Source organism: Onychostruthus taczanowskii, unplaced genomic scaffold (genome assembly GCF_017590055.1).
Source record: "Onychostruthus taczanowskii isolate IOZ18803 unplaced genomic scaffold, ASM1759005v1 scaffold36, whole genome shotgun sequence".
Taxonomy (NCBI): Eukaryota; Metazoa; Chordata; class Aves; order Passeriformes; family Passeridae; genus Onychostruthus; species Onychostruthus taczanowskii.
In genome coordinates, this window is record NW_024501015.1 from 3619810 (window position 1) to 3633451 (window position 13642).

General features: G+C 42.4%; 1 protein-coding gene across 1 annotated transcript in view; it reads left to right on the forward strand.

Moving 5' to 3' along the window:
* Positions 1 to 300: 300 nt before the first annotated feature.
* The window catches only part of GALNT15 (polypeptide N-acetylgalactosaminyltransferase 15), a 29873-nt gene continuing 16531 nt past the window's right edge, over positions 301 to 13642 (forward strand). The window contains exons 1-4 of the mRNA XM_041411428.1: positions 301 to 475; positions 1418 to 1963; positions 7309 to 7475; positions 8183 to 8387. Coding sequence (XP_041267362.1) covers positions 450 to 475; positions 1418 to 1963; positions 7309 to 7475; positions 8183 to 8387 — 944 coding nt within the window. The 5' untranslated portion in view covers positions 301 to 449. The remainder of the gene's footprint in view (positions 476 to 1417; positions 1964 to 7308; positions 7476 to 8182; positions 8388 to 13642) is intronic.

A 13642-nucleotide genomic window follows, 5' to 3' on the forward strand; every position in this document is an offset into this window, starting at 1 on the left:
TTTTAAATCTGTGAATGTGAAGTTCTCCAGTAATCAAATGCCTCCTGGAGCAGGAGCTTTCTGCTCATCAAATATTGCATGATATGAAAAATACCACATCCCATGCCCCCAGCATCAAAAGGGTTGGCAACACCTGAGCTGCATCCATCCCTGGTCTCTGCCTGCCAGACCAAGAGGCATGTGATACTGAAGCACGTGGATTGTCTCACCACTTCTCCCATTGGACAAGCACTCATCTTGCAGCAAAAAATGCCACAGTCCATGCCCAGCAGCACCCATGCCAGCAGTATGAGCAAACAGACCTGAGACTGAGCTCTCATTTTAATCACAGAAGTTGTTGTTTTCTCTCAGTGTCAGTGGTTGTTGTTCCAGTCCAGGCTTTTATATATGTTATTCCTGGACTAACGAAAACTTGAAGTGCTGCTTGCCCTGCAATACCAAATTTATGGATGAGGAGACAACTTCAGCTTGCCAGGTGATAATTTGGCACCCTTATGTCAGTGTTAAAATCCCTACAGCTGTAAATATTTATTTGATATGGAATATACTCCAGCTAACACATTATGATATGAATAAATCTAACCTTAAATAAAACATCTGCTCTCCATCTTTTATTCAGTTTATAAAATTCTTGATTCTTGCTCTGTGCATTCTCAGCTTAATACAGCTATTCCAAAATACAGCAATCTGTGGTGTGCCTTTATTTCTTTTCTAATACAACATTCTGCTTCTTGTATTTCACCTCTTACAGCTTTTGCAAAGTTTTGATTTGACAGGACAAGCACAGTGAGGGCGTTAGGACCAAGAGAAAGACGCACACATTGCTCTGTATTATGTCTGGCAAAGTGCTTCCTGACTGAGTGCCGTAGTTATGTGTGAAACAAAGTCAGGGACCGACTACTCCTCATCTGTTGATCACAGTTAACTTGAAGCCTCTGCACGGGGGAGAGCTGTCAGATCTGCTTTCAGAGATACACTGCTTCAATCCAGGCAGCAACTGGAAACTTTGAAGAAGCAGGATCTACCCAGGAAAGAAACTATGAGAAACGGGATTTTTTTCAACTTAGAATTTTAAAAGGGGGGAAAAAAATCAAAGCATTAGCTACTCTTTCAATCAGCAAAGCATGCACTTTCCTAACTAAGCTGGGACTCCGTATAATAAAGGATCTACTTTATCTCACTGGATCCATGCTACATTTTACTACAGTAAGTACAATATTAATAGGAATGTTATAATTTTTTTTTTCTGTAAATAGAGAGGAAAGCATGAAATGGCATCAGTGAAATGTGAAGGGAGCAAAAAAATCCTCTTGGCAGATAGTGCAAACCAGGGCTTTGGTGCAACCCGAGGACTGAAATCTGAGGAAGATTCAAGTGATATTTAACATGACCATCTGTATAATTTTGTCACCAACAGTATGTTCTTGAGGAAGAAGTGCAGATATGGATCACGTAAGCTGCAGTTTCTCTTGTTGTTTCTGACGCTGGGGTTTTTGCTACTGATGGTTACAACGCTGAATCCACCACCCAGCAACCAGAGCAAGGAAGGGACTTTCCAGCCTGTGGAGTTCAACCCCCGGGAAGGGTATCAGATGGATTTTGTGGAGACCCAAGAGATGCTGGAAACCCAGGAGGAGAGCCAGCAGTACTACCCTTTGGATGGTCTGTCGCCTTTCATCTCCCTGCGGGAGGATGAGTTGATCATGGCCGTCGCGTCGCCCACCGGCAAAAGGAACCACAGCAAGGCCAGGAAGGGCTATCGCGTGGTGAAGCAGCAGAGCCGGCGGCCGGAGGGGAGGGCAGAGGGGGGCCCCGAGTCCCCGCCGCTGTCCCTTCCCCTGCAGGAAGGGCAAGGGGCTGCTGCGGGGGAGCGGCCGCTCGGCCTGGAAACGCACGGCTTTAACGAGGTGCTCAGCGAGCGGATCGCGCTGCGCCGGGACCTGCCTGAGGTACGACACCCGTTGTAAGTAAAACACCCTATTTCACTTCTGGGGGGAAATCTGCCTCCTTCCCCGCCGCCGCGTCCCCCCGAGCCTCTCCTCCTGCAAACCCCGCACCTCTCCTCCTCTAGACCTCGCGTCTTTCCTATCGAACTCCCCGTCCGAGTCGGGCGCTCCGCTCCTCAGACCAGGGACGCTCCCAAACCGCTTCGGGAGGTGGTTCAAGCCCTCAGGAGTCGGCGGGCGGCAAAGGTGGAGGGGGGCACGGTGCGGGAGGGGCAGCTGGGGCTCGCTGGATGAGCGGAGCAGAGGCGCAGAGCGCAGCGCCCGTGGGGCGGTGTGAGCGCTGCGGCGGCGCCCCCGCCCCCCCGGCCCGGCCCGGCCCCGCTCCGGCTCCGCCGCGCCCTGAGGCCGAGCGGGCGGCAGCGCCCCCTACCGGCGCCCGCGTCACGGCAGGTGCCGGGGGCGGCAGGGCAGGGAGCGCCCCGGGCCGCGCCCTTCTCTGTCCGTCTGTTCGTCCGTCTGTCCGTCCGGCTGCTGGGCTGTAGAGGGGGAGGGACCCCGACCCGGACTGACGAGCAGGAGAGGCGGCTTCCCTCCTCCGCCAAGCCCTGTCTCAGCCCACCTGCCAGAGCTATGGGGTATTACCAAGTGATGAATGAATGAAGAGTTGGGGCTTTCAGCCCTTCCAGAACAAAAGTGACCCGATGGTCACTCATAAAAGTGGAACCGACTCTGCGCTGGTGTGGCCTCACTTTAAATATCGTGTGCAGTTTTGGGCACCACAATATAAGAAAGATATAAAGCTATAGAGGAGGACAGCAAAGGTGGCGGTGGGTCTGGAGGAGAAGTGGTGTGAAGAGCGGCTGAGGTCCCTTGGTTTGCTCAGCCTGGAGAAGAGGAGACTGAGGGGAGACCTCATTGCTGTCTACAGCTTCCTCACAAGGGGAGGAGGAGGGGCAGGCACTGATCTCTTCCCTCTGGTGACCAGTGACAGGACCCGAGGGAATGCCTGAATTTGTGTCAGGGGAGGTTAAGGCTGAATATGAGGAGAAGATTCTTCACCCAGAGGGCGGCTGGGCACTGGAATAGCTCCCCAGGGAAGTGGTCACAGCACCAAGCCTGACAGTTCAAGGAGAATTTGGACAATGCTCTCAGGCAAATGGCGTGACCCTTAGGGTGTCCTGGGCAGGGCCAGGAGTTGGACTCAATAATCTTTATGGGTCCTTCCAACTCAGAACATCCTGTGATTCTGTGGCAAGTATTGCAAGGAAACTCCTGGGAGGAAGGAAGGTGCAGATTGCGTGTCAGACAAGCTCTGCCACCACCACCATACCTGGCAGCTGTGAAAAAAATGTTGCATTTGAAGCCCTAGGTGTAACATTTGAAGTCTGGAGACTTCAGAGCCAGTTGCCCCAGCAGCCCAGGAGGGGCTGCTCATCACACTTCTTAAAAAGGATCTGAGGTGTATCTACTATCAAGCTGCCCCAGGGAAAGTTCAGGTTGGACATTAGGAGGAATTTCTTCAAAGAAAGGGCAATTAAACATTGGGTCCAGGGAGGTGTGGAGTCACTGAACATGGAAGTGTTTAAGGAAAGACTGGACATGGCACATAGTGCTGTGGCCTCCTTGAGAAGGTGATGATCAGTCAAAGATTGGACTTGATGATCTCAGAGGTCTTTTCCAATCTAATTGATTCTGTGATATGCTTCCCTTCCCAGAGGGAGGGCAAGGGATGTGAATGGTGTCTTGTCTCCTGTAACAAGAACAACTGTAGTTTTCTCCCAGGACATAGTGGAAAGACGTACTGGAAAACATTTTAAATCAGACCCAGAATAATTTTTTTTCTAGTATTCATTTTCACACGTTTAAAGACAGCTCTAATTGAAGGGTACAGTCTCAAAGAAAGATAAATGAAAGAGTGTTTTCTGTACTTATTGACTAGCTTCAGTGTTAATTTGGTTAACTCCATTAAATAATGACATGCTGATATTATTTCAGTTATTTTTTGGCATGCTTCACTGCTAACTCTTCGAACTGTGTAATGTTCAAAGGAGGAATGACTACCCTGGTTTACTGCCTTTGGTGGAAAGCCAAAAACTAGTTTTACTTTGGCAGCTGAAGGGCCATCCCACAAGATACAGCTTTAGTTAATACTGCTCTTGGTAGCATTTAAACCATGGTCTCAGAGCTCCTGGGTGGATTTTGCTGTCTCACTAGTTACAGCCTAAAGTGTTCTCAACACCACAACTTACAGAGTCCAGAAACCCCCACAATGATGATTTTTAGGTGTAGTTTACTCTAGGGGCCTGGCTCTCAACTGTGTCAGTCCAGTTTAACAGGAGCGTAAGAAGAGAGCAAACCAGAATCAGATTGTCTGTGTCTCTATTCGGTTTGCATCATGTTGTTCATCACAATGCTATTATTATTTAATTAGAGAGAAGCCAGCCAGTTAGAGATGTTTCAGTGAGTTACCACCATGGACTCAGTCTCCCTCATGTCAATTGAAAGTGGATGGCAAATACTTCACATAAGAAGTGGCCTATCCTCTGGGTACTTTCATCCCTCAAAATGCTTTCTGCTGATATCATTTGCTCCAGCTGGGACTGACACTCCCCTGGGACACCTGAATCAAGCCTGCCATTGTGACTTTTATGATGGGGGTGCTGCCCAAAAGAAAGATCTATTTTCCTCTCTTGGATTTGAGTGTCAAATGGCAAAAGAAACTCACAAGGTATCTACAAAAGTTTTAAGTTTCATTACCAAAGTATAGCTTCCTCTGGAGTGCTGTTTGGAGCTGAATCTCAATGAATATTTTCCTGAAGGTGAGTGGGAGTCCCTGTCAGCTCTGCCTTTGCCCTGTCAGAATTGCTCTCTGTTCATTGCTGCATGTGACGATTCCTTGTTTTTCACAAATTAGATTAAATCACTATGTCTCATATCAGTCACAGCCCTGACTCTTTGAAATGCCAATTTATGATAGACAGGCTATGAAACTGCTCCAAATTACAGGGAAGATATTTTTGTATACCAGTACCCTTGTGCATTTTTGTGAAGATTAGATGTCTATATTGCAAGTCTTTGCCAATCTCCATGGCAACTAAGCACTCGCCACCAAGGTTATGTGTTCAAGTACCGTTATTTTCAATTCTTTTCCAATTAAGATTTCACAACAGCCTTATTTTCTTGTTATAACCACAGTGCTAGCAGCTAGGTGCTAATAGCTATAGAATGTTTCTGGTTAGAAGCTGCCTGGTAGTAAAAGGACTGCATCAAGTCTTCACTTTTCTTAATTATTTCTCAATTCGTTCTACTGCTTGAAAATACTCCCAAGTCATGAGAGTATTCTTTTCTTGATACTGCTGAAAATGGAAACAATCACCTTATGCGAAATTGTGAAGTAACAGTGTTGTTGATTACACAAAATTAGTAAATCAAGGATAATATAGATTAAATACAGTGTAAAAATCATCAAAAAATTTTCCTTTCTATGCAAAAAAGTGAAATATTGAAAAATACAATAAATTATTAAGATTGTGCTAATTTTAAATATATATTCCCAGAAGTGCATCTGTAGTAACCATTTTTGTGTATTCATCATTAAATCATTCAGACTATGAAATCTCTTAAGTGATTAGCAGCTTTGTGTCTGGATAGTGTCTAGCAGCATAGAACCTCAGTCCATGAACGGAAGCACTAAGTAATACACTAATAAACAGAAACACTAAAATTATATCCCTTACATGAATTTCTGCTGAGTAGCCAATTGTTTAACAACCACTGTAGAACCTGTATAATTATTTGCTTGGCAATACAAAAATGCTGAAATAACAATGGGCTACATTCAGCCAATTGTGTAATTCCTTGAAGAAATTCTTGCTGGTGGAGATTAAATGAGTTAGGACACTGAATGACTGTTATTTGTGAAATAAAAAGATTTTTTAAATGTGCTTTCTAATGTCAGCAAAGCAGTATATAGACATAGTCTTTGCATATCTACAATGGGCATTTGAAGGCATTTTCTGGAAAATGTGCACCCTCACACCAGAATAAATGGTTTTCATATGCAGTCTCTGTGAGGACAAATGGGACAAAGTTTGTCATCTTTAAATGACACACATAACCTTTGAGTTATTGTGGTGGTTTAACACCAGCTGGGAAATAAACTTCCCCCTGTCCCCCTCGGGTGAGGGAGGGACAAAGGAGAGAGACTATGGGATGAGATAACAATTTACTGAAAGCCAACAGCAACGGAGTAAGAAACACACAGCGACAGCAGCAATGCTAATAACAAAAGTATATAAAATGAGAAGGTTCTTTACACACAAAAGGTATTCACCACCTTGACTTAGCTCTGCATGGCCACTGACACAAAGACAAGATGCCAGGGGATGATCCTTGTGACTCAGCAATGACAGTGGTTATTCCAGAGACAAAGACCAAATGGCAGGGGGATGTTCCTGTGGCTTGACAGTGTAACAGTTTTTCCTGAGACCAAGACAAGATGGTGGGCCCTGCCCTTACCCAGTGCCTTGTGGCCTCCTGAGACAAAGCCAAGATGGCAGACTCTCCCTGCAGGCACTGTTCCCCAAGCCCAAGATGATGAAAAATAATGATGGGACAAACCCTCAAAACTGGATTGTCCACTTTGCACCATGCCACCCACTTCCAGACTGCTCTGCTGGTTGGATTGCACACTGACTCCCAGCTGGTGTCTCATTCAGCAGTGATTTATTTTCATTGGCAAAGCAACCTGTTCAAACTTTATAGTGAAAATACATTTTCTTTCTTAAATGTATCTATGCTTGTAATCATGGCCCATATAAAGATCTATGTCATTGCCATAAAGGACTGAGATGTTGGCTTCATTCACTAGGATCTTGGGGAGGTAATCCACAGGTATACTGATCTATTGTGCAGATGAATTATTTTATTTGTTAGTCTTAATAGTACTACAGTTGTTTGCTCTTTTCTCTCTTACTTGAGCAAATGTGGAAATTGGTGGAAGCTGACTGACCTGCTTTATCCCTCACTCTGCTCTAATTATCTTCACTTTTTCTTTATGTTCTGGACCATTTCTGTTTGAGCTCTGGTTTTTGAGGCAGACAGAGCAGGAAAAGAAAAACTACCCCAGAACACAGGAACAGTTTCCTCTTTTTGTATTATAATTTTGATAGTGCTATTCCCATATTTTCACTTCATATTCCAGTTTTGGACACCTTAGTGCTTCCTTTTCTTAGAAATGAGTTAAGATCTTAAACTGCTCTCCACCCTTGAATGTTTAGGTGCTGCTTGCAACTTTGCTCTGAGAAAAAATTTAGCCATTTGTTCCAGTGGTTCCAGTGTCTTCCTCATTTCACTCATGCAGGTGCCTACAGCAAAAATATGATTCCAGTCTGCCTACTGCTAGTGTCATCATCTGTTTCCATGATGAAGCCTGGTCTACTCTGCTGAGAACTGTGCACAGCATTATGGATACAGCCCCAAAGGCTTTCCTCAAGGATATCATCCTAGTCGACGATCTCAGCCAGCAAGGTAGCTCCCATTTCTCTGTATGTGAGTTCTTTTTTCCAAAACTTCAGGGAAGAAACTGTCCTCCTCCAAGAAGTGTGTGAGGAGAGGAGAAGGCAAAGAGGACTCTCAGGAAGTGAGCTAAGCACAGCCCAGAGCCCAGGTTTCACTATCCATCCCTAGAATTTAGTGTAGCCGTTCAACTTTGAAACATGTTTCTGTTTTTCCCCCACATCATTTACAACCACTCTGAACTTTCTTACTTTAAAATAAGATCACAGTATGCAAATCTTAAGATTCCCACTGGACCAGATCTGCTGTCATAATTTCCAGACTTGGATTTTGGCTGAAGCATAGAGTGGAAAAGTCCACATTGCTGAAGTAATCCAAAGTGCTTGGGAAAGCCAAACACCTGTAGTATCTCACTCTCATCTGTGTATTTTATGAGATGATGAGAGCATCCACCTTTTGCTGAAAACAGGAAAGGAGGCTATTAAGATTCCCACAGGAATAGCCTCATAACTTGTGAATCTCAGTTTCCATTAGGCTCTAATTTCCTCTGACATTATGCTGCTGTAGAAATATTTGAAACGTGGCCTACTTGACCATTTAAAACAAATGCCCCTGAAACATTTTCCCAGCAAGAAGTAGCATCTCCTATTACCTGTTTCTTTTCTATAACAGCTTGAATCAAAGCTAAAACATTTCAGTGACTGTTCTGTTTCTGACAGGGCCCCTGAAGTCAGCTCTGAGTGAATACATCTCTAAGCTGGATGGTGTGAAGCTCATCCGGAGCAACAAGAGGCTTGGAGTCATCCGAGGCCGGATGCTGGGAGCTGCACGGGCTATGGGGGATGTGCTCATCTTCATGGATTCCCACTGCGAGTGTCAGAAGGGCTGGCTGGAGCCCCTCCTGGCCAGGCTCTCCAGCAGCCGGTAAATATCCCTGGATAAGCTAATTTCTGCTAAAAGGGACATGTTTGGAAAGTGTTGGGTAGTTTTTGTAAGCCTCCTTTGGTCACCTTCTTGCTTCTGGTCACATCCCTTTTATTTTTTACCTTATCATCATAGGCATCGCTCTGATGTGTGGGAAACAGGATAGATCTCAGAGCTGATTACCCTCACTTTTACACCCTGTGTAAATTTCAGAATTTGTATCCAGTTAGAGCTTAGAAGCTTTAGAAAGCTTCCTGGTGGTCTGAATTAAAAAGGTTTCAGTCTCAACCTGTTTGTAAATCAGCAAACATCCACCAGAGAAAACTACTGCAAGACTCCATTGTTTTTACTTTTTAGCTGTCTCAGTGATGGAGCCAAGAATAAAAGGTTTTGTCCTCCTAAGCCAGTTTGGCTATGTACCAATGTCATCTTTTGGTTGCCATTTCTCTTCCACAGAAAAAGCACAGACTTCCAGGGCAATCTAGGCAGGGCTAGCTAATCACAGGTACTTTCACTGACCTCAAAGTAACAGAGTAAGGTAGAGATTCACATTTGTGAGTATTTAATGTTTAGGGTGGTTCTTGGGCCTGCTTTCTAATGTAGAGCTGTGCTCATCTATGCAGTCCTTTGAAGATATTAAAACCACTGCAAATGTTTCCAGGCTTACATGCCAGTAAATCTTTTATTAAAGGGACTTTTTTGAAAGAAAAATTTGTACATTAACTTGTCACTTGGAAAAAAAATAATTGCTAGAGAGGGTAAAAAAAAAAATCTTTAAACTCTTACTAGACTGTTAAATAGTCACACTAAACACCTTCAAAGGCTGTTCCCAGGCACTGGAAGAAGCTGCTTTTATGGCTTATTATGTTTGCTTACAAGAGAATTAATGTGAGCTTTTAGAAATTATTACATAATTTGAATGAAAACATTAAGAATACTGAAAGCAAGAGTAATGGTGACCTAGAATGTCAGGAATATTCTTTTCAAAAATGTCCTCCTTGGAAAAGCAGGTTTTTTCTTGCTGACAAATGAGATGGTTTACTATGAATATACTTCATGATTCTTCTGCCTTGAACTATAGTCTGTTTTTGGTGTTCAAACAAAACTACTGTGTGTATCAATTGGCCAGTCCTTATTCAAGGGTGTTGATATTGCTGAAATTGAATGAGTTACAAAAAGTCTCAGAGGAGAGCTATAGTGAAAGGAGAATTACAACTGCAAGAGAGAAGTTAGGACCCCACAACCCCACAATGTTAAAAATTCACTGTCAAAAATTATCCCTCCTGAGGGAATGCAAAGGCTCCAAGTCTGCTGTCATTCACAGATTCTGTAGCACTGTCACCAGGGAGTGAGAAGGGAATTCTCTTCCCTTACAGGGCCCATATGTTCATTCATTACCCCAGGAGAGCAGAATTTAACAGTGAATTAACTAATATCTGATTGGATTAATGAAGCAAAGGTGGAAAACTGGATAATAGTATGGGTTAAGCCATCCCTTTATGTGTGCTGTATCAGTCACTGTGTCTGACCCTGGAAGCTTTGTCGCTGCTAGTGAGGAGAACCTGTGACATGCTCCATTGAGGAGGGAAGATAAGGTCTAAGGCACCTGGCAGTCACCTTCCCTTACTGTCCCTCTTTCTCCAGCTGAAGAATGGTGACAATTACACTGACCTGATAAAGAAATTAATTCATGACTTTTCATAAATTGCTTGCATGGAGATCACCATGGAAATGTAGAGCATTAGCATAATCAACTTGGCTTCATTTAGCACTTGAGGAACTGTTAAATTGAATCATATCCACTCCCTGGGACGACCCAAGTGAGGAAAGCACAGGAAGCTGAGAGTGACTGGTGAAATATCCATCTTTCCTCTTCTTAATGTACTGATCAAGCTGTAACTCATGCACTTTTGGTGGAGGGACAGGATGGGAAAACAATCACCTGGAGTGAGTTGTTTGCTGGCAAGGACCAATGCAGCCTTTCAAAGCTCAAACCTTTGCAGGCACTTAAGGAAGCTGTAGAGTGGTTTTAACTTTAAAAATAGTGATTGAGACTAATTTTCTAGACTCCTGATCCAAGTGTGTCACTGTTATTGCGATCTGTCTTAGAGTGATGCTGAGAGATCCTTGCCCAGACTGAGATTTCACTGTGAGTTGAACATACTCACAACAAGAGAGAGTCACAGTTTTTAGTAGACTGTAGGATAAATATAAGAAAAGTTATCCCAGTTTTACTGGTATAGAAATATTTATACAGAAATACTTGGCAGACTTGACTTGTTCTAGGTAATGACATTTCATCTCCCTCCCTGATGGCTTTATTCACTAACCCAATCTAATTTATTTTTCTGAAAAAAAAGTATTAAGCCATTCCAAAATCTTTGAATATACACTTTTGAGCACCTTGACTGGGACTAGTTCTGTGAACCATGGCTAATAAATTGACTGGGAAGCTGTGCATCAGCTTAGTATATTGCCTCGAGAATTGTTCAGTGGTTTCTAAAGCATTCCTTGACATTTTGATTATTCAAGGATGAATACCGTAGGTACCTGGACAATATTAGAAAACTACATAAGATGTCCCAAAGATGATCATTTCATTTGACAATTGTTTGTGTTCCAGGCTAATTCCAGGTGAGTAGCATGATGCATAACAATGCAGCTGTGCCATTATTACAGTCATCTTTGGAAGGGTTTGCCTCTTCCAGGAGACTGCAGAGCTGCTATTTTGTATTCTGTCCAAAGGCAGGGAAAGGCGGGGGGGGGCATATAATGAACTGTGCCATGAAGCCTTAAATATATTGTTCCTTTGATCTAAAAGCAGTGGCCACAGTGCTGAAACAGGATGATTAAAAAAAATCCAAAACATATTTCCTTAAAATACTTCACGAAAGCAGAATGAACCTTGATGATATCCTTGAAAAGAATTCCTATAAAAGAGGCCTGGGCACCATAGCTATGGACAGAGGGGTGATTTGCAAAGGGGTGGCTGGACCTTAGAACCTTTCCCCTGCTCCTCATTGCAAGGGCTGTTTCTCTCTGTGCTGGAGCACTGCCTATACCACAGCTCAAATATTAGATTAGGAAACCGAAGTCTGTTACATTATTTAAAAAAGCTTACTTGGTTTCTAAAATTCAAAATGCCTCTACTTAGCACTGTGATTCTAGGTCACTAATCTTTAATGAAAATGCTGATAAACAGAATAAGAAATTAGCATAGCAGTGAAAAAGGTGTTTCATCATCTGTGTGCTCCCATCAGGAACAAATGGAAGCCTCTGCTTGTAGATACAGGAATAGAATGAGTTCTGTCATTCTATTGTTCAGAAATTTTCAGTGTGGTTCTGATTTTATGGTAATACACAAGAGAGAAAGGAAATATTTTGCACTAAAAATGAAGAGCTTCTTCATCTCTTTTATTCTGATTCCCCACTTTTCAGTGGCCCATATCCCAGCTTTTTGAGCTACCAAATACATAAGCCATCTGTTTTCTAACTTCTCACAGGCTTGGGGAAGTATGATGTTATCCGTTCAGAGCCCACACAACCTCAGCATCTGAGCATGCAATTCCATGCTGCTCTCCCTGTTTTGAAAGCCTTCCATACACTTCACATGTAACAGCCTACTTCCTGGGATTTCTGTGTTTGCTTGATCCTTTTATATCCCCCATTTGTCAATAACACCCATTTCAAGTTCAGTAAATGTTCTGCATTTACATGTAGGTTATGGGAAGATAAGCTACCTCTTTACAATATTTAATAGTTGATCAGGATCAGAAGATGGCCTATTTTAAAGAAGCTGAGGTAAAGAAAATAAAGACAAGAGTCTACAACCAAAAGCAACTATTACTGCTAAACACAGGAGCAATAAAGATTTAAGCATAATTCATGGCTCAGTTCCCTGAATGTCGAGTGTTAAAAGGTGTTAGTTACCTCTACAGATTTTGTTACTCTACATACAAATTTTAATATTTTAGCAAAAAAGGTAGGTTGAAAAATTAGTTTTTAATAAAGCATTCCCTTAGCACTCTGCTTTGCAGAGATTTGCTTAGTGCTTAGCATATGAATAGCCCACCCATTCGAGTAGACTGCTCCTGTGCCCTAAGTTAATCTGGAGTTGGCCTGTAAGGCAGTATTTAAGTAATGCTTTATAACATTCCTTATCACTGCATTTTATCTTCTTATTAACCCTATCTAATTTCAAGTGGTCTGTATTTCTAAGACTTCCGATTACCAGCAAGGTGCTCTCAGTGGAAACGCAGCATTTTGTGGATCCAGCTTGGGTCCTCAGTTACTCACTGAAGTTTTGACTGCATGCAGAAACAGAGAACTGGGACTGCCTGGATTTCTTAGCTATCTAATTTTTGCAAGCTGTGATGCATCCTGAAATAGGTTGAGGAATATAGATAATTTTCATGGGGTTTTTTTTTGGGATTTCTTTTTCTCCTTATTTAAAGGAGGATTTAAACAGATTAAAATCTAGTCCCTTCCCAGTAAAACAAAGTATAAATCAATACAAAAGCACTTTCAAAAATGTGTATCCAATAGTTCAAAACTGATACATTAATTAAATCTTCTTCTCCCCATGTTACTTAGTTTAAAATTAGAAAAGAACATAATGTGCATGCTGACTATAAAGGGTCATGGGAAGACATTTCATTTGCAATTGTATTTGGTAAAGAAATCCCAAACCAGGAAATCGTTCTTGTTTGGGTTGCTCTTTTTCATGGAATTGTGACCTTTTGTAATTTGTGTGAGTTCCAAGCATTTGAAATATTCACAGATTAGTCAAACAGTTCAAAGCCTTGCTGCTAGTTGTATTTGAATTTCCTGTTTTTCCCTTTCCTCAGATTCCACAGAGTAAAATTAGCAGTAGTTTGTGTTTCATTTGTTTCAAAGTGCCGAGAAGCTGTTGTTTGCCAGTTACCCAGTTAAAAACAAGAATACTAAGAACATCTTCCAATTACCATCTACTGCACATTTGCATTTAGAACTACACAAATGTCAAACCATCATTGAATATGCAGAAAACAGCTATTTTTTTAATCATACCAACAATAAAATGGGTAAAGCACTGCTTGATTAGGATTAAAATTGAATATTGACCAATTTTCACACAAGACAAAGTTACTTGATTCTTCTATTTCAGATCAGAAAGACACTCCAAATATTTAGTTTTAAGAAGGTGTGTTTCTGTTGGTTTCAGCAGAGCTACATCATGACTATACTACACTTACACCAGTTGAAGGTTTAGAATT